The 20,501-nt window shown below is 34.9% G+C and overlaps 1 protein-coding gene across 11 annotated transcripts in view; it reads left to right on the top strand.

The window, feature by feature from the left end:
- ULK4 (unc-51 like kinase 4) overlaps nucleotides 1,524–20,501 on the top strand; it is a 221,747-nt gene continuing 202,769 nt past the window's right edge. For 2 of the 11 annotated variants that reach the window (XM_021389309.1, XM_021389310.1), the window contains exons 1-15: nucleotides 1,524–1,900; nucleotides 2,953–3,150; nucleotides 3,667–3,766; nucleotides 6,827–6,966; nucleotides 7,908–8,067; nucleotides 9,908–10,009; nucleotides 10,786–10,869; nucleotides 11,750–11,825; nucleotides 12,394–12,483; nucleotides 14,146–14,252; nucleotides 14,363–14,432; nucleotides 16,719–16,818; nucleotides 17,324–17,428; nucleotides 18,384–18,444; nucleotides 20,032–20,213. In XM_021389309.1, the coding sequence (XP_021244984.1) occupies nucleotides 3,013–3,150; nucleotides 3,667–3,766; nucleotides 6,827–6,966; nucleotides 7,908–8,067; nucleotides 9,908–10,009; nucleotides 10,786–10,869; nucleotides 11,750–11,825; nucleotides 12,394–12,483; nucleotides 14,146–14,252; nucleotides 14,363–14,432; nucleotides 16,719–16,818; nucleotides 17,324–17,428; nucleotides 18,384–18,444; nucleotides 20,032–20,213 (1,515 nt within the window). In that variant the 5' untranslated portion in view covers nucleotides 1,524–1,900; nucleotides 2,953–3,012. The other 9 variants (XM_021389308.1, XR_002436196.1, XM_021389306.1 and 6 more) reach the window with 9 other exon arrangements.

Genomic DNA, 20,501 nt, shown 5'->3' with positions numbered 1-20,501 from the left:
AGGAAAGGCAGTAACTTGATTGTTATTATGTCCTCTTAGGCAGGGACAATTCAATTAAGTGACTTTTCTAAGATCTGCATCATGCTGCTGTCAGAACTGGCTATGTGCTTGAGCTAATGCTCTGTTCCTTCTGATTTATATCGGTCGCCCTCATCAAAGCTAAAGACAATATATATAGCTTTCTAAAATCTAAATAAATCCCTCTTCAGAGCTGACTTTCGTTGTGACAACTAAAAGAAACTAGGTGACTTCTATTTATATATTCAGTTTATTTATATCTAGTCAACTACCCATTTATATTAAAAAAAGAACTGGATAGTTTCAAAGCTGTGGCGTTGTTGGTATTCAATTCTACTTGCTGAAATCATGCTGCAAAATGGGACAGGATCCAAGGTTATTGAGAAATGATTGATTTTGTTGCACATACGCACATTATATTTTTCAGCACTTGCTAGCCCATTCAATTGAATAGAATGGCAATAATCTTGTCTGTTTTCAGCACTGACCTCACATGAATTTGTAGACTCCCTACCAAACCTGTGAACAGCAACAAAAGGTTTGGTGAGCTGAGGCCTGGAGCTTCTCCTTCATGAGGAAAAAGCTGAGAGACCTGGACCTTTCTGGCCTGGAGAAGACTGAGGAGGGATCTTATCAATGCTTATAATTAGATAATGGGTTGGAATCAAGTGGATGGGGCCAGGCTCTTTATGGGTTGGAATCAAGTGGATGGGGCCAGGCTCTTTTCAACAGTGCCCAGTGACAGAACAAGGGCCAATGAGCACAAACCGGAACACAAGAAGAATTTTTTTATGGTAAGGGTGACAGAGCACTGGAAGAGGCTGCTCAGAGAGGTTGTGGAATCTCCTTCTCTGGAGATATTCAGAACTCTCCTGGATACTTTCCTGTGCAACCTACTGTAGGGAACCTGCTTTAGCAGTGGGGTGGACTTGATGATCTCCAGAAGTCCCTTCCAACCAATATGATTTTGTGATTCTGAGATTCTGTGAAAGAAGCTTGATCTCCGTCACGTTTTTCTTTGTGCCTACAGCTCTGCTGCCTGAGGGATGAAGAGCAGGCATATTGCTTTCAGCTCTGCTGCTGCCCTAAAAGATCTCTCCCTAGTAGGGTGGTTTTTGACATTTATTTTAGCAGTGTTAAGGGTGAAGTTACATTCATACTGAAGCTTTTTCCACAGTGAAGGTCAAAATCCACCATCATCCAGCTTACAAACACTGAAACCTTCCTGACAACGACATTGTATTTTTTCTTTTATGAAACCATGTGGAAATGGACTGACGGGCTAAGAACTGTTAGGAGGGCAAGGTGAGCTAACAGACATTGTAAGGGCTAAATTTTGTCGTAAGAGCGAGTCCTCGCGCTGGGCGATCACAAACTGCCATGACGTCAGCGCCGACACTGGAGCGGAACGCTTTTAGCGCCGTAATGGCGGATGGCGGCCCGAGGGGAGCGCGCCAAATAACGGCGCGCGCTGCCGCAGCCTCCGACCGTTAGGCCGGGCCTGGCGGTTGCCTGGCAACCAGGCTACCGTGCCTCCTCCTCCACGCCCCGCCCCGCGTGGACACGCTGCGGCCCAATAGCGGCTGCGGCGTCCGGTCCTGTCTCCTGGAGACGGGGTCACGGCGGCGACCACCGGAGCGGTGCGCGGGGGAGAGCGGGCAGGCTAGAACCCTGTTCCCTTGCTAGAACAAGAAAAATAAAAGCCATCTTCCGAAGTCACTCAGTGTCTTGTCCTGATTCTTCTCCTTCTGACTCTTTCTCTTCAGTGCGTGGCGCTGGGTTCCTCGTCGGGACGCATTCACATCCCCCCACAGCGGGGCGTGGAGCGCTCCGCCGGGTTCAGCTGATGGCGGCGCGGTAGCGGGTGGCTTCCTTCTTGAAGGTACGGCTGCTGTAGCCTTGCGGTCGTTCAGTGGCCGCCGGCATTCCCGCTGCTCCCGGGCTCGCAGCCCCCAGGTGTGAATGCAGGCGGCACCCTGGTTGAAGGCCTCCCGAGGGGCAGAGAGCCGTCGGGGACAGCTGCTCTCTTCCTTGTAGCCTTTCACAGAGCTACCATTGAGACCTTATTTGTAGGTTTTGCCTGCTATGAGGTAGCAGCGAAGGCTTCCCTGTCCTGTGACCATGATGACTGGGTCCCAGCATGCATTTGTCATTGACCTTGCTTCTGTCAATCAATCAGAAATATCTGTGTCAGTCAGCGTGCTGTACGTTCATGTGGTTTGTTGCATGAGTGAGTGATAATGCCTTTCTTATGACCATCATGAAGGTATCTTCCATCTGTGTAATGTATGCATTTCATTAATATGATGAAATGTTCATGTCAAGTTTGAAGGATTCTTTGGAAAGAAGGAATAATAAGAAGAGGCAAGAAGAACTTACTACAATGTGCTCGTTGAGTACTAGGTAGCAACATAACCTGTTGTTTTGGAACCTTTGTAACGAATGACAAAAGTTTAATTTGTTTCACTATGTAAATTAAGCTATTATAAAATTATTGAGACAAAAAATGATAGTTATAAGCTGAACTAAAATTTTCTTGTGGAACTCTTTGACTCCCACAATTAGCCAATGAATTTACATGGCTTTTAAAATTGATTGTTTCTGTCCATGAAAAAATTTCTAATGCCAACTCCTATAACTGGTAAAGCTACATGCATCTTAGTATTGCTAGGAATTTTTATTTACAGTAAAATATTGAGAATCTATAGTTACTGGCTCACCTGTAAGTTGTGGAATGTATTAAGAGCTTTGCAAGTGGAAAATAGTCACCTATTCAAACTTTGGCTCAGATTTCCCAAGGTGGTCTTTGAAGTACTTACATCCCTCCAGCAAGATCAAACATAATTTCTATTTTTAAGAATTGGGAGAGTAAATGTGATATATCAATGATTTTTAAATTGGAATGCTTCCCCTCTTCCCCTTCTTCCTTTAAAGGTTTATCTGCCTAAGAAAATACCATGTTTCCACTCCCTTGCCAGTAAAGCATCCTTAAGTATGGAGAACTTCATTCTTTATGAAGAGATAGGAAGAGGAAACAAGACCATTGTTTATAAAGGAAGAAGAAAGGGGACAATCAATTTTGTTGCAATTCTTTGCACTGATAAATGCAAAAGAGCTGAAATAACAAACTGGGTAAGTAATACTCTTCCTGCTAAGTTTGGGAAAAGATCAAACTTAAAAAGAATCCTTGTAGCACAGGTAATATGAAAGAAAAACACAAAGTGCTTGTTTAAAGTGTTTATTTCTCTCACCTGGTTTTGTTCTAGTTTAAGTCACATGCATAAAACCATGCTTATAAACTTACTGTTTCTATGATACGTCAAAGAACCTTTTATAAATGTAAGTCTGTAGTGGTCTACTTTATTTTTCTATCAGTTGTGCAAATCCAGTCATAATGGTGCCTAAGAAGAAATTACTTTTTATGAAAGAATAGCATTTAAAGTAAATTAATTTTGGTTTGTAAAACCTTGGCAAAGTTTTAAACATTTGCTTTTTGGAAAAGAAATGGTAATTGATACAGTTAAACATTTCAAATAGGAACAGGAATGAGTAGGTTAACTAGCATAAAGCTGTGTTGTCTCCAGTCCCCCTCCTGTCCATATATACAGATATTTTTCCCGATTAGTAATGTTAAGAACTGTGTTCTAGGTTCGTCTGACTCATGAAATCAGACACAAGAATATAGTGACATTTCATGAATGGTATGAAACGAGCAACCATCTCTGGCTTGTAGTAGAGTTATGCACAGGTAAGATGCTCAAATGGATGAATATATATATATATAGTACAGATATGTGTAAGTTTTCTTATAATAAATGTTTCTCACAAAAAGTACTTTTTTAGATCTTTGAAAAAAGTTAAATTCATTATCAGGTATTGTATATGATATATGTATGCATGCTTAAAAATGTTGGGTTTTGAAACGATTTTAGAAATCCCCAGAACTCATATTTCTCTTCTACTTCACAGTGTATCTGGAATATTAATTTAGGTGACGTAGGAACTTAAAAACAAATTGTGTGTAATTGGAGGGTAGTTATCTAAAATTTATTTCACGAAAGATTTATGCTAAGACATTAATCTGGGAGCACTGAGAGCACAAAACTGTATTAAGTGATTCATGGAGTTTTGATAAGTTAACAACAATCTTTTAAAGAACTCTTTTAAAGCTTTCTCCAATTGTGACTGCATGTTTTAAGCAGAAGATAGATTCCATGTAGAAAGAAAAGAAGGCCTGTTTGTGCAAGTGAAGCATGTTGATGTTTTGATACATGGAGTTTGTTTCATAGTAAGAGCCAATATTACACACAGTCTTTTTTATTTTCTACCTAGAATTATTGGAGAAGCTACAAGACCTGAAAAATAATCAGGTCATTCTTTCAGTTATTAGAATTAAAATTAGATGGCTGATTTGGAGGTCTTGTCTTATTTGCCTAGTCTAACATACTGGCTTGTATGTAATTTATTAGGCAGACAGCCTGTTATTAAGAACAGTTAGAGCAATTACTGTGTATTGTATCTTGCAGTATTGCAGTGTGGGGATAAAGTTCTTAAAGATCCCAGAGAGGTCTGGCTAAGAAGTTTATCCTAACTAAAAGAACATTAATTTCAAATAAAAACCAGCAGTCTGGGGTTGTGCACAATCCCCAGTGTTATCTTACATTTAATGTCCTATTCCTTCAGGCCATCTAAGAGTCATCTCTCCATAGTGTGAACTGTGGCAGTTAGCAAGCATCTTATGGAGCCCATCGCTCCCAAACATGGGTACTTGGCCTTGTTAGCTTGTGAATAGTTGGCTGGAGTTCATCTCTCCCAAGGGTGGACACCTGACTTTGTTAACACTCCTGTGACTTTTTCCTCACTTCTGTTTTCTTTGAAACAGTGTATGAGTTGGGTCTCTGCAATCACTTGGCAGAGAGCAGGGGAGTAGAGGGGTAAAAGCTGCCTGAATGTTCTCTCTTTGTGGTCAGTCTGACCTGTACTTGTGTCATTGTGCACTTGGAATCCCTATGTTCTCCCACAGCAGTTTGTTTCAAGACACTCTTAGCAGCAAATGTAAATGGAAATGAGAGTTGAATTTCATATTAATTTTGTAGAGCCTTGAAAACTGGTTTTGAAACTTGCCTCACAATGGCAATGCAGCATACTTTTGTGTTGCTAATTGCATTATTAATTTTTCCTGATATATTTGGTCATATCTACACAGCCCTCTAAAATATATTTTAAAAATGTTAAGAACGATGGAAAATTCTTTACTAAGTCATACAGTCTGAGGCTGGTTCTGAAGGTATGACTGATTTAATAAACAACTTAAAAAGACTTAAAATAACTTTAAGATTCAACATCGTTGAGTAATTTGAGGAATACTGTGGTGAAAAACCTTAGCATCTCAGTATTCTCTGAAATAAATTAGTAAGCAAAGGAGAAAAAATGCTCAGGGAAAATATGTGGTTTGGAATAAAAGATCTATTATCCTTCTCCATGAAAAGCTCTCTTAATCTTTATTTCCACTTGCGGACACATTTGTCTTTTTTTCTTTCTTTTTTTTTTTTTTTTACTCTGCATGATTTGGTTGATATATGAGTGGTAGATAATCTAGAAACACATAGATAATTCATGAAATACAAGTCAGAGTCTCGGGGAAATATACTAGGTGCAAGAGTAGTAAATGGACAAATAAGTATGAGGAATACCATCATGGGGGAGATGGGAATGTGGGATTTAGGTTGGGAAATTTGTATGGGAGGGAAGTATGAGAGAGACTGGCTGAGCAATGAGCTTTCAGGAAACAGGTAATTAGGAGAAGTCCAAGTCTTAGGAACAGTTAGAACAGGAGTGGGATGAGTCTGACGTACAGACCTGAGAATCTGTGGGATTTGAGGAAGGAGGTGATGGAGGAAGCAAGATTTTTAAAGGACAGAGAAATAGTAACAATCAGTGGGGAAAAGCATAGACAGCAAATATGAAACCTGGGGAAAGATACAGAGGATATGTAGGGGATATTTGCCATGCTTTGTACGTGTACTTAGATCAGAAATAGAGGAAGCGTTGGTCCGAAGTTAGCGAAGAAGGAGAGTGGGAACTTAGTAATGACACAGAAGAAACTTATGTTAGGATGCGAAGTACAGAGAGTTAAGAGAACCTGCTTGGCCAGTCAGATGGGAATTGTATGATAAACCTGTAAAGAGGAAATTTATTCTTGAGTTGTTTTTTTTTTTTTTTAAACAAACAGAAAAAGGAAAGGAAGAAAATGAAAACCAGGCAGGACAAGAATCAAGAATAGTATGGTATAAAAATACCATGTGTGAAGAACAAACAAAATGTATCTGCTGGATCAGACAGACTTCTGGCCCCCAGGACCCCAAAATTTTACTATTTTTGTTGTCTATGAATTCAGGGGGAAATTCCATGTCATTAGTTCTACAGCTTGTTCACAGAAGTTGATAGCCTAATCTTGGTACCGCTTGTTCTCATGCGGAAGACATACAAATAAACCCACCGGGAACTATTGCATTGTGACAGTATGAGTTTTATGTTTTCCTTTCTGCTTCCTTTGTAAAATAAAGCAATATATAAGTGTTTTTAAAGTCATGCACTCAATTTAATTGTAGTGAAAGTTAAGGTTTATATCACAATCTTGGAAGTAGATTTTTCTCTTGTATACATTTTGACATTTTTAATGTGTATTGGGAACGATTTTTGCTTGATAGTTTTTGAAGACTTGCATCATGTCATTGTGCATACAAATTGTGCACGGCAAATGCCATGCAAGTAATTCCTTTGCTGACCATGCGTAAACATATTTCAGGTGGTTCTCTAGAATCAGTTATCGCTCAAGATGAACATCTACCTGAAGATGTAGTGAGAGAATTTGGCGTAGATTTGATTACTGGTTTACACCACATTCATAACCTTGGGATTATCTTTTGTGAGCTGACACCTGGAAAGGTAACAAGGAGTATTATTTATAGTGGATATCACATATTATTTTGTATGCAATCAACATTTTATTCATATTGTACTGTTTTCGAGAGAATTATCTAGTATTGGAAACCAGTTGCATAACAGTAATTCTGTTTTTGGTCTTGATTTGTAAGAGGTCAAGTTGCTCTTCTGTCTGAGTTTTCTGTAGAACTTGCACAGTCATACTTGATTTCTGTCATTTGTGGGTCCAAGAACAGTAAATAGAAGTGAATATGTAAATAAAGCATAGTGAAATGCGTGTGTATTTTTCTGAAGATGAATGTGTAAAAAAAAAAAAAAAAAAAAGAGAGAGAAAACTGTAAAGTACTCTTGAACACAGAGTACAGAGTGCAAAAGCAAGATTTGGGGGGGAATCCTCCCTCCCCCCCCCCCCCCCCCCCAACTAAATGGGTTATTTTTCCAGATAAGATTTTTGGGACTATGAATATTTTAATTAAGAAAATAACCAGTGACTACATAGAGAAAATTCTCATTCTCATTATCAAAATCTTTAAAATTTTATCCAGCGTAAAATTAAAAAATTCACATTTTTTTCCCCTCGAATCAATGTTCCTTTTACTATCCTTTTACTTTACAACACATTTTTACTTTAACTCTATTTTTTTACTTTCTTTTCTATCGTAACATCATCCATCATCATTCATTTCAGCTTAATAATGAGTAAACAAAAATGTGAATGGAACCATAAATGGTTCTGTTGTCACCTTATGTAACTTTTTGATTATAAGAAAAAAAGTGATTTGTTTTGACTTAAACTTCTCAGTGCTTTTAGATTTGATAGTGATCATCTCTATTTACTTAAATGATTAAATTATTGTGATTTAATATATTTTGTACCAGAAATTTGAGTGGTCACCAGTGTTAATACCCGGTACTTGTATGTTGGATTATGTTTATTCCTCTAGATTCTGCTGGAAGGGCCTGGTACTTTGAAGTTCAGTAACTTTTGCTTGGCTAAAGCAGATGGAGAAGACTTGGAAGAATTTTTCGCTTTAGTTGGATCTGAAGAAACAGGAGGAGATGTTGAAAGCACTCCACAAAGATATCTGAAAAACAGGCTTCGAGGTACAATATTTTTACAAGCTGAAATTAAACGAAACGAATGGAATAAAAGTGGGAAAAAGATGTTTTTATGCATAATTTTTGAAGCTTCTATATAGGCAATTGTTAAATAATATAGTCTATAAGAGTTCCATGTAACTGGATTATTTTAAATGCTTTTTGCGACTGACATCCCATCCCATCCTGTATACAAACTGCTTTCCTATCCTGAGCAAATATTATACATGAATGAGATCTGAAACTGCTCGAAGTAGTTAGTTAACTGAAAATGCTAATTCTTCATTTGAGTTTGCTAACGGGGCTTAATTAAATTCACTATTCAATGAAAACTAATGTGGATTAAAAAAAAAAATCTGTGAAATACCATTGGTCCTTGATGCATTTCACATATCACCAATTTATATTGGTAGTATAAGTAGTAGAATTATAAAAACAAGAAAATCACTAAAGCTTCAGAAATGCTGAGCCTTAACTTGCTTTTCCTAATTGATGAAATTATAATTTTAGTACTTAGCATATATGAAAAAAGTATGTGCCGCAGATGTTCTCTCTAGGGTCTAGGACTAATTTCCATTAACTTTGTTAAATGTGCGCTCAATTCAGAAAGTACTATACAGAATTACTACTTCTTTAATTGGAGATTTTGTATCCATTTAACAATAGTTTAGAGAATGGCTTTCATGATTTTTGACATAAGATTTTCACCATCCTTTTTGCTGCAAATGATCTATGTAATTTCCAGTATGATGATTGTTTCAATACAGTTTACATTAGAAAGACTGTTTATTTTTGAAGTATGAGAATGTTGTTACTGTGCTTTAATTTCCGCAGGAAAATCCATGCAAATCCAATAGGCTACAACTGCTATGCTCTGTTTTCATCAAATAAGAAAGCTTTAGAATTTGGGTTCTACTCTTCAGAATCTTTCAATAGTTTGTTTCTTGGAGCATCTCAGAGACATCTACTTCCCAGATAATGAGGCGTCATAGCAGTTACTGTTATCTGGAACAATGGAAATCTTGGCAATGTTTTATGGGAACAAAGAGATCTTCTTAATACTGTCTCCTGCAGATAGCACCTACTGGAATTATGAAGACCAAGAACAATTTTTTGTTTGTTTGTTTGTTTTTTTTCCAGGAGGAAATACAAATTCAATCTCTTTCCTGTTACCTTTCAAAACAGTTTTTTTGATATGTTTGTTTAATAACCTGTCGTCACTTAAATAAAATGGATAGCAAAATCCAAAATAAGCTTCTTAAAGGATTATGGAATTTACATTTTTGCTGAGTTTTTGTAATTTTTATGGAGATTCTGGAGAAACTAGTTAGTATTTAGAATAGGTATAACTAGATCGGTGATCCAATTTATTGACTACCTTGTTTATTCTAACGGTTTTCTAAGTACATGTGAGTTAATGTCTTAGGATATTTTTTTATGTATGTAAAACCTGAGGTAACCTAATAATTTTTGTGAATCGCATGAGATTTATGTTGGTTTAATATTCTCAATTGGTTTAGCTGTGGAAGCTGTCAAGATTAAAAAAAAAAACAAAACAAAACAACTTATTACGTTAATCATGTTAGAAAAGTATAAGCACAAACCAAGCAAACCAAGTTGGTTGATGGAAGTGAAGTAAACAAGAAAATGGCTTCTGCAATCCTACATAATTCAATAAAAGTCTAGGAGGAAAAAAATTATTTTCAAATGACATTCATTTACAATTACATCATGTTTCTTATCTCTAAGTGAAGATTCTTTCCACACTTCAGTGAGTTAGAGGTTAAATTTTAGGTGTTCTACAGGATAAATGTTCAATCAGGTGTACATGTACTGTATTTTGTAGGCTCTCCATTATACACAGCTCCGGAAGTACTAAAGGGAGAAGACTTCTCCAAGTCCAGTGATCTGTGGTCCTTGGGATGCTTACTTTATGAAATGTTCTCAGGTTGTAAGTTTGTGTATTTCTTGAATATCTGTGATAATGAAAACCTACTTTGTGATCTCGATTTAAATTCTTGTTTACTTTTTAAAGAAGTTGAAACAGATACATGTAAGACAGGTTTTAAATATTTCTTGAAGCATACATTACTATTGTATTACTACAATACTATTAAATTGTACTTCTGATTGAGATCGAAATATAATGATATTAACCAACCTATATTCATCAAATACTATGATTTGAAATTGTAGCAGTAGTTGTGTTTGGGCAATGTAATGTTCTTAATCTCTTCGGTATTAAACTCTGGATGCATTAATTTGACCTTTGAGGGAGAAAACTTTAACTAGTCTAAAACTAGTCATTGGCTTTCCTGCAGATAAAGTTAGCATTGCCTGCAGCTGGAAGGAAATTTTCAATGCAAAAGAATTACAGTGCAGTATTCTGAAATCTTAGACAATACGCAGATCTGCTGGATCAGTATACTCTGCTTTGACCTTCTCTGGCTGCTGTCTCATTATTGATTCATATAGAGCATTCGTGGTGGCCTACCTCAAGCTCTCTTTAGAACATGTTCAGTCCTTGGTCTCTTTGGCTGTTCACAGTAGAAGAATTGAATTCAAGGATTTATTTTTAAGTGAACCTTTACAATAGAATTCAGATCAAAGATGTTTATTGCTTTGAATATTTCCTTAGGAAAATGAGCTCATTATATATAATTGCACCTGACAGCTATTTGGAAATTTCCATAACCTGGGAAATAAACTTCCATTTATTTTTAGGAAGACCACCATTCCTCTCAGACAACTTTTCTGAATTAACTGAGAAGATTTTGTATGAAGATCCACTGCCACCTAGGCCAAAGGGTAACATTCTTTTCTTGTTAAATGCGCCAAATCACATTAATAGTAACAAAGTTAGGTTTGCTTTGCAGTGTTTATTCTGAGGCTGATTGCATGAATTGTTTAGCTTTCCAAAGTGAATGCTACCATTGTTCTTACTTTGCTATAGACATCTTCCTTTAATGATAAATACCTATATTTCTCTTGATAAACAGGTGTATCATTTAGTGTTAAGGATTAAAAATAAGTTCTGGGATATAATTTTTGAACTTTGCCATTCAAGGCATCAGTGGTATTCATGGAGACACTTTATTAGTTTCTAATTTCAATTAAAAGTAATACAGCAAAAACGTGATCTGTTGAATTAAAACTATTACTTGTTCATTTGTAAGGGAAATTTTATTTTTGAAGTGGATAGATCAATCATATTTCATGATCTTGAGCTCTCAGAAGTGGTCTTTCTCAGTTAAGTAGGAATTCAGGAAACCTCTTGTGTAACAGGATGCAATAATAGTCCGCTTAAAACTGCCACAGCTAGGGTAAATTTCAATTAGAGCAATTTTCAGCCCCACTTTATTTTCTTCTAATATATATATGATAAATGGGAAGCATCATATTTTATATAAAATATACAAATATACGAATTTATGAATACATTAAAATATATAATTATAAAATTATATGAATTTTATAATTAGCTTGACCAAGTATTGGTTTTTGTCGACTTTTTGAAGATCATTTTAATATAAAGACTTTAGTATTTTTGATACATTCTTTTTTTCAGATGAAATTAGTGTTAAATAAAACTGCTTTAATGTCATCTTCAGATCATGATTTGATTTACTTTGTCATAGTTGACAGTTGATTCTGTTGTCTAGTACTTCTTAATTGCTTCTATTTGCAGGTTCTGATTTTCAGAAACCTTCTGCAGAGTTCATTAGCTTACTTGATGGCTTGCTTCAAAAGGATCCTCAGAAGAGGTAAACTGGTTGTTTACATTGTCTTTCATATCTGGAAAAAAAATAACTATGATACTATCTGGTGACATTGAAAAAATGATTTTCTCCTTCATAAAAGAAGAAACTGTGCTTTTTCTCCTGCAAAACTTTATTTAATCAAAACACTAATTCTGTATAGTTTTGTATTTTTGTAGGTGGTATTAAAGAGGTAACTGTTTAACAGGTATGATAGCTTTTAAAATTGGATGGCTTTGCTTTTCCAGAGCAACGGGTGTATCTGTTTTTATAAGACTTTAATTTATACATGTTACACTTATATTTTTGTATAAGATTATTGTTTATAGAGTAATGTAAATATTGGGACTGGCTAAACAGTTTCCTTAATGTTTAATCTCATCTCTCTGTGTTGTGTGAATGATCCATTTCAATTTTAGGCAGAACATTTCTTTTATAAGGTAACTTATTTGTTGACCACATACCAATTAAGAACAGAAATAGTTGCTTCATAGTATCACTGGATTCTGCCCGGTATGTCTTTGTAGCTGTACTTTGCCCCTGCTTTTTCAGTTTGTCTGTTGCTTTTCAAAAGGCTCAATTGGACCGACCTATTGCAACATCCATTCTGGAAAGACTCCCTTAACCATTGTGATGGTGATTCTTCAGACAGCCAGGGCTTAAGGTACTGAATGTTCTAGCAGATGTCCTTTGTAGGATGTATGAACAAATATATACATATTACAATTTTTAAATATTTTCCTGTGAATTTTTCAGTCTTTGAATTTTGCTTAGGATTTTAATCTTGTTAACTAATTAATGTGTTAAGTTTTACACTATCCAGTGAGCCGTTTGGAATCCTTAGGAATTACAGTATCCTATCAGACTAAGAGTATTCGTTTGCTTTCAAGAGACTAACTTTTCCTAGCTATAGAATGCTATTTTTTATTGGTTTATGTAACAATGATAAACAGTGATTTGACTTACAATACTGTTCTTCAAAAGCTTCATTAGAGCCTTATAAATGAGTCAGTTTTATCTCTATTTAAGTTTGTTTGTTTTTATGCATGAACCTCAAGTCATCAAAAAACCTATCCGCACAGTATCTCAGTTTTTTAGCCTCGTGAATGCAGTTGATCCATATTCTTTGTTTATCTCATAAAGCATTAATCTAATGTTTTTATATTTAAATTTTTAATGCTCTGCGTTCCTATATAAGCAGAAACACCCAGCCCTTCTGTGAAAATAGGCTCTACACATGAAATAGTTACGCTTCTTCAAAATGTCTGTTAATATTGCTGTTTTTAATTTCTCAATTTCAATTTAGAGTATTTTTTTTAACTATCTGTTGCTCTGAATATTTGAATGATACTTCTAGTTCCATTCAGGGAACAAGCATGGAAATAGCTTTATTTTAGACTGCTGCATGCTTCTGTGTTTTATCTATTTTAACATTCTGTCTTGTGTTGTTGAAATACCTATTTCTGGTACCAGTGCTGCAGTATTTTTCGTTACTAATGTTTGTTCTAATTTAAGATAGTGCTTTTTGTCTTTTAATTTTATTATTACTTTAACCACCAGGGTAAATAATCAAGATTTTGAGTTTATATCTCAAAATCAGAATTTATTTAAAATATCAGTGAGACTTAGATTCATCTTTACCATTTCTCAGAGAATCAGAAGAATCATAACCCACAAAATATTGGACTTTCTGTCTTCACTTTTGAGGGTCTTCTAGTGATTCTGAAATATTTACTAAGGCAGTAATTGATACACATGAAGAACCGAGGGCATGGTGTTGGCATGCAAAAGAAGATCTGCACTTCTTCCTTTCAAAATGTGAAGCCCACAGGGAAGGCTTGTGAACTAGTTCCATGTGAACAGTACAGAGAAATGTAGAAGCAAAAGTGAAAAACTTGAAATTAAGTGTAACATGTTGATCCTTAAGGAAAAAAAAAAAAAAAGAGTTTTTATTGATCTTAATGCATGGTACAGGCTTTAATATTAGAAGTACATTGGCTGTGAATTTTTTCTCTGAAGATTGAACGATCTCTAAAACTTACAAGATTACTCCGGTATTCCAGAGTATAAATGTATTCCTAATTTCTTCAATGCCAGTTGTACTATGAGAGCTAGAGAGCTCTTTAATATTCACCAAGTCGTTTTTTCAAAAGCAATTTTTCATCATTGCCATTACTAATATAAAAAGTACTTGTAGCTCATGTTACAACAGGAAGCTGATCTATGAGAATGACAGCTAAATTCCATGTTGATAGTTGCAATAAGTAATGGATATGATCCAGCTGATTTTTAAAAATCTTTTTAATTAATATCTCTTATTAAACAGCAATGAAGACATGGAGTCATGGAATACCAAAGAGCTGGAAGACGCTTGTAAAAACCTACCATCTTCAAGAGCAGATAATAAGCTACTAAGCAATTCTTTCAAAACAGGTAGTATTCATTATGTTATTTTAAATTATTTTTTTGGTCTTACCAACATGCTTGTTCCCTGTGTTTTGTTTATTTTAACATTTAAATGCAAGTTCATATTCTCTTTTCAGTAGAAAATCCGACTGAATTGCGCCCCAAAAACGCAGTTGGTGAATCAAATGAATCCATATTTCTTCTCAGGTATGAAAATCAAAAGAACAGTCAGAAAACCCTTGAAAGTCTTCCCCCCCCCCCCCCCCCCCAATCTCTTAAAATACAAAATATTACAAATAGAATAATAAAAAGTAAGTATTTACTTTTGAATTTTCTAACAGTTAAGACGCACTTGAAATGCAGTTAAAACAACGTGCAGTTAAAGCAATGCTTTTTTGGCTTTATGAAACTGATTTTGATAGGAGCCTTTTGATTTCTTAACTGTTTGCCTAAACATAAGACTCTGCTTAGAACTTCTTTCTTTTGATATATGAGAATATGCTTTGAATATGGTTACTTTAGCTATAAAAGAACTGTACAGCTTGAAATGCACTAATAAATTCTGCCTCCCGCTTTTCATCACAAGATATTGCTATCTACTAAGTACTGCACTAGATATTAAATAAAAACATGGGTTTGGTTTAACAGTGCTATGTTTCAGTTCGGGATAGTTTCTGAAACTTGTACTAGCTTTCAAGCCAAGAAGATTATCTAGAAAAATAGATCTTGTTCGTGTCCTCATCAAATAGAAATATTCCAGTTTAAAATTCAATACTTGTTCAAGCTTCTTGTATAACCTGAAATAGGGCTTTTGTGCATGATAGTATGTTTACTTTTCCAGTTATTTCCAGTTTAATGAAGTGTTACTACTCATTTTGTTTCTACATTCTACCATTACAGTAAAAATAATATTATTACTATTTAAAAATATCTTTTGCTCTTTGCTTTAGGAATTTGCTGAGAAGAAAAATTGCAATGACAGTACAAACAGTTTATATAAAAACATGTAATCTAAAAATGTATTTTTAAAAATCATGTATTTCATGATGAGTAAACTTTGTACAACATTTGAAACATAAGAAGTAGATTGTTGTTGTTTTGCTACTCTCTTTGCTTGTATGATTTAATTTCTTAAAGCTAATGTTCTAAAGAATTGAAATGGAAGGGAATTGCTGACCTGTCATTTGGCACAGAAATTTACTCAGAAATTTAATCAGCTTTTGACAGAAGTAACTTCTATGTATGCAAAGGGAATAGGTCTTGTTCATTTCAACTAGTTCAATTCAGTGTTTTCTTAACTTGTATCTCAGTTTAAAACAAGACAAGAACTGGAAAAGTGAGAGATTTTCTCTCAAGCATATGTAGAAGCAAATTAAGTTTGGAAAAAATGTATTTACATCTTATAGACATCTATATATATGTATACACTATATACGTGTACACTAACACACGCACACACGCCTCTTGATGCATGTCGGAACCTTGAATTTGTCCTTCCTCCTGGCTCAAAATCATGCTTTTTTAGTTAAGGAAATTTAATTTCTTAAGCTTATGAGTAGAACTGAAGTTCTACTCTTCATGTAGTTTGATCTAGCTAGTAGGGAATAGTTAGGCAACACTTCATTTCTACCTTTTAAATTTAAGTTACAGTTGAAAATATATAAAAGATGCTATTTTTTATCTAAATAAGAATGAGAACTGTTGATCATTTGATCACTGACTTTAATGAATATCTTTAATTCTGTCTGATACTGGTATTTTTTAGTTTAGTTGCTTTTTATAATGTATAAAACCAGTTTGCAACTAAATGTCTATATTACTTTTTGGAAGTCAAGAAAACACTTATTTAAAGTTGCTGATTAAATCAGTGTTTCTTGGCCTGCTAATTTTAGTGGTTCTAAAGTTAAACACTTTGATAGTATACATTAATTCAAATCAAAGAAATTAGTTTACTAGCAGCTTTATTAAAATTGCAGATTTACGTTTCTCTGGCCTTACTTTTGTTTTCTAATTTTGAAACAGGATTTTTAAAAAATAAAAACGGAAAAGTAATCCCACTTCACATTCATTTATGAAAACGAGGCAGTTTTTAATTCCCATTATCTTACAAAGATTTGGCAGTTGGAAGAGAGGAATAACAATTACGACTTTTGTCAAGTTAATTCTGCTGGCATTTTGTTTGTTACTAGGAATTGAATTAGTCATGTCCATTATGGAGGCCTGACTGTGCAAGAAAACAATCAGACTACATTTATTTAACAAACAAACCCAGAAAGTTTCCTATTTCTAACTGACAGACAAATTCTAACTTTGTCAGGACGTGCTTAAAGATAGGAAGATCACGTTATGTTGCTGGGGACAACATAACATTTTTGTTTGTCAGACTTTAGTGAGACTTGAATATAAAAAAAACCAGAAACCCTAAACAAACAAACAAAACCTCACAACAGTAACCTGCAGTGAGATTTAATCTGTATTCTGTGTCTTCTGAAGTTCTCGTCCTACTCCAAGAACCAGCACTGCAGTAGATGTCAATGATGTTGCTATCGCCCCAATCCAAAATTCTCCACAAAAGGATTCATGCTTGACAAGGGTGAGTAGAAGAATTAATATTAAGAGGCAGTAATATAATCATAGTCAAAATCTTAGCCTAGAGTGTACAACAAAGACAGCTTTCTTTCTCATCCTATAATTATAACAGAAAAGTAGTTCCTCCAGTAGTAGTTCCTTTAGTGTGTTAAAATATTAAAAAAAAAAAAAAATGTTTGCAGAGCTTCCAATTTAGGAGAAAAATGTTTAGTCTCTCTTTAATTCAATGCATAAAAGATAGAGATATTTCTTATCTATCTACTTTTTAAACTTAAGTTGCAAGCTTGTTTTAGACTTGTGTCTTTCTTCCGATGTGCATGTTTTTCATAATTTTTAGTTGGGAATTTTAGGCTCTATCTGTAATTACACAAATAAAAAGTTATTTAGAATATATTACTTACATGACCAAACTCTGTGGTATAATAATTAAGTGAAATATTGTGGGGGTAAGCATAAACTTTCTTCTTTTGTGCAAAACAATGTTTCAGAAAACTTTGTTCTTGTTCTAGGCTAAAAATGTGTGCTCAAGTCAGCAAGATATGGAATCAGCATTGAAAGAGCTCATTTACACTGAATCTGATCTTATCGTAACACCAATCATTGACAATCCAAAGGTATAGCAAAATAGGATATAAGTTTCAGGAACTCGTGGGTGAGGCTAGTTTTGCAGACAAATCTTTAATCAGGGTGAAACTCATTTCCTGTATTTTGTAATTCAAATTTTAAAGCAGTTCCACCCAGTTATCTGGCAAGCTCTCATGCAAGTTTTTGGCTGTCTTTTATAGTCCTATTGTATTGCTAATTTGGAGAATAGAGTTATTCTGGGGTTGTATAGTAATGTTAAATAATGTCTTACAATAAATAGAAGCTATTAAATGCTGTGTTCAGTGGTTTTGTAGATTTATTTTCTGATAATTTGCTTTAATATCTATTACTTAAATGAATACAAGGCTGAGTGTGTTTTGGTATAAAGAAAACAAAGCTGTTCATGAAGCCATATAGTTCAGGTGTTAAACTTTTCCAGAACAACTTTTGTCATTCTCTAAGCTTTAGACATAGTATTTCTAAAAAGTATGAACTTGTTTACTCTGGAAAGGAAGGCCTGAAGTTATAAGAATCATAGAATGGCTTGGGTTGGACGGGACCTCACAGATCATCTAGTTCTAACCCGTCCCATGGTTAGAGTTACCAACCACTAGATCAGACTGCCCAGGAACCCAGCAGGCCTGGCCTTGAACACCTCCAGGGACGGGGCATCCACAGCTTCTCTGGGCAGCCTGTGCCAGTATCTCACCACGCTGAGTGAAGAATTTCTTCCTAACATCTAATCTAAACCTCCTCTCTTTCAGTTTAAATCCATTCTCCCTTGTCTTATCACTATCCACCTGTGTAAAAAGCTGGTCCCCATCCTGCCTGTAAGCTCCTTTCAACCTTGAAAAATTCCTCAAGAATAAGCATTGGTTTGTACAGCCATCCTGTACCATTTTTGTGTCTTTGTTTTCATGTTTAACTGCTGAAAAACATTCAAAAAATGCATTAAAACAGGTTGTGATGTGTTTATTTCTCCAGATAATGAAGCAAGTGCCAGTTAGATTTGACTCAAAAGCTTTACATATACCAGCATATTCAGGTATGGCTCTGCTGACATTGAAACCTTTGTTCTGTATATGGTGGTATAACTATAGCAAGATTGATAGCCTCCCTTTGTAAATCAGCTGAGGTGAGGGGAAAATTCATAATTGTTTTTACTGAAGCTGAAGTTGTAAATGTTATATATATACCCTTTCTTCTCCCATCTTATAAGCCATTCTTAAAAAGCTCTTAAAAATAAGACAGCCAACACTTTCTTTTTTAGCATGGAAAAACAGCAGATTTTCTTTCCTTTTTTCTTTTTTGTAAATAACTGAGATATTCAACCAGATTAAGATTTGACAAGGAAGCAAAAGAAAACAGGATGTTGAAATGCGTAGTGCTGATGGGCTACAATACTTGGTAGCCTTGGCAGTCCTGCATATAATTGTGAAATGTTCCCAATGGACAGTGTTGATTTCTGGATGCTTTTTTGTCTTGTGGTGTTTTTAACCTCTAGCAAGTCTATTATTTCTGAAAACTATTTCCTCTGGTCTATTTAGGGTAGTATTGTTAGGCTTTACAGTGCTTGAAGAGGGATGTTAGGCAAGTAGTTACTCCTAGAATTCAGATAGCACCTCTACCTAGACAAAGTTCCTTGTTTTTTCTTTCTCTGAAGTACAAAGAGTCAGTTTGTTAAAAAATTTGATAGTTGGAAAGGAATATAACATGCTCTATTCAAGACTGTAGTAGCAGAAAACATTCTGAATTTGGCTAACGTCCTAGGCAAAAATGACCATACTCAAATACTTAAGGAAGTGGTATTTCATTTAATTTTGCATTTAAGCATGTAATCTATCAGTCTGATGTTTAGATGTGGTTAGCTGTTATTGCCTATATTTATTTACCATGAATTTAATTTCTTTGTGGTTGCAACTCTTCTAGGGTTGTAGCTTTTTTTTTCCTGATTTGTTTTTGAAGATAATGAATTTGGTGCTGCTTATTGACACTTTTTCCTTACCATTAAAACAATACAGAGTAAAAAATAAATACCTGAAATTCATACTGCTTTTCACCTTTGCTAACATGAAATGTTCATTAGACAGTGTTACTTACATATAAAATAGATATCAAAGGTAGAAAGCATGTCCTTAAATATTCTGTACTGGAGCATGCCAGGATGGCAGATAAGTTATTAGTAAGTAACTAACCAAAAGTGAGGAAATGTATGATTACTAAAGTGAATTGAATTTAGTCCTTGAGACTGATAAGGAAGTGTTTGGAAAGTTCTGTTCCCATACAGTGATCAGGGAGATGATGATTATGCTCATCATCCTAGTGGCTGTTGACTTGTATCTCTCTTGAAGTTATCTGTGTTTAGTTACTCCTAAGGCCCAACCAGATGGATATCTGTCTTCTGTCTATATTAATTTTAATAAATATTGTAGGTTTATTGCAATTGCTTCTGAGAGAATTTTGCTGACATTCATTAGTTTTTACCTCAACTTTGCTGTAATGAAACAGCATGAAATATTCTAATTCTGATTAGATTAAAATTTTATAACTAATTTGTTCATGTTGATGTTACTTTCTAGTGTATTAAGACAACATAAAGGGTTTTTAACCACTTGTTTGCTTCTTATGTTAGCTGAGAAGTTGTCATCTCTGAAAGATGTGGACTGGAACGACTTCTTGCAACAAGCATGTTTGTTGCTTGATTCCACCGAGAAGAATCCAGGAACAGCACGTTCTAAACTGAATTTACTGTATTACCTCTGTGCTGTGGCTGTCCACAAGGAAGTTGCAAGCAGGCTAATTAACTCTCAGCTGGTAAATAATAAAGCTCTGAAGGAATCAATATGGTTTATGCAGCCTTGGCACTGTAGCAAAAATCAGCTGCATTTAGTTGTATATTAAAAAAAACTACTGAAGTGAAGAGAAAAGGCGAGTTAAGTATAAAACAAAAAAAAAACAAAATGCATTGAATTCCCCATCTATTTTCCTAATGGAGAAATGCTGGAAATATGTATTCTATTATCACTGGAGAATTGTTATTAATTATTTTTACAATAATCCAATAACGTAATTGCCAATTAGCAGAACACTTTAGAAATAAGC

Source organism: Numida meleagris, chromosome 2 (assembly GCF_002078875.1).
Source record: "Numida meleagris isolate 19003 breed g44 Domestic line chromosome 2, NumMel1.0, whole genome shotgun sequence".
Taxonomy (NCBI): Eukaryota; Metazoa; Chordata; class Aves; order Galliformes; family Numididae; genus Numida; species Numida meleagris.
This window is presented reverse-complemented; position numbering and strand designations above follow the sequence as displayed.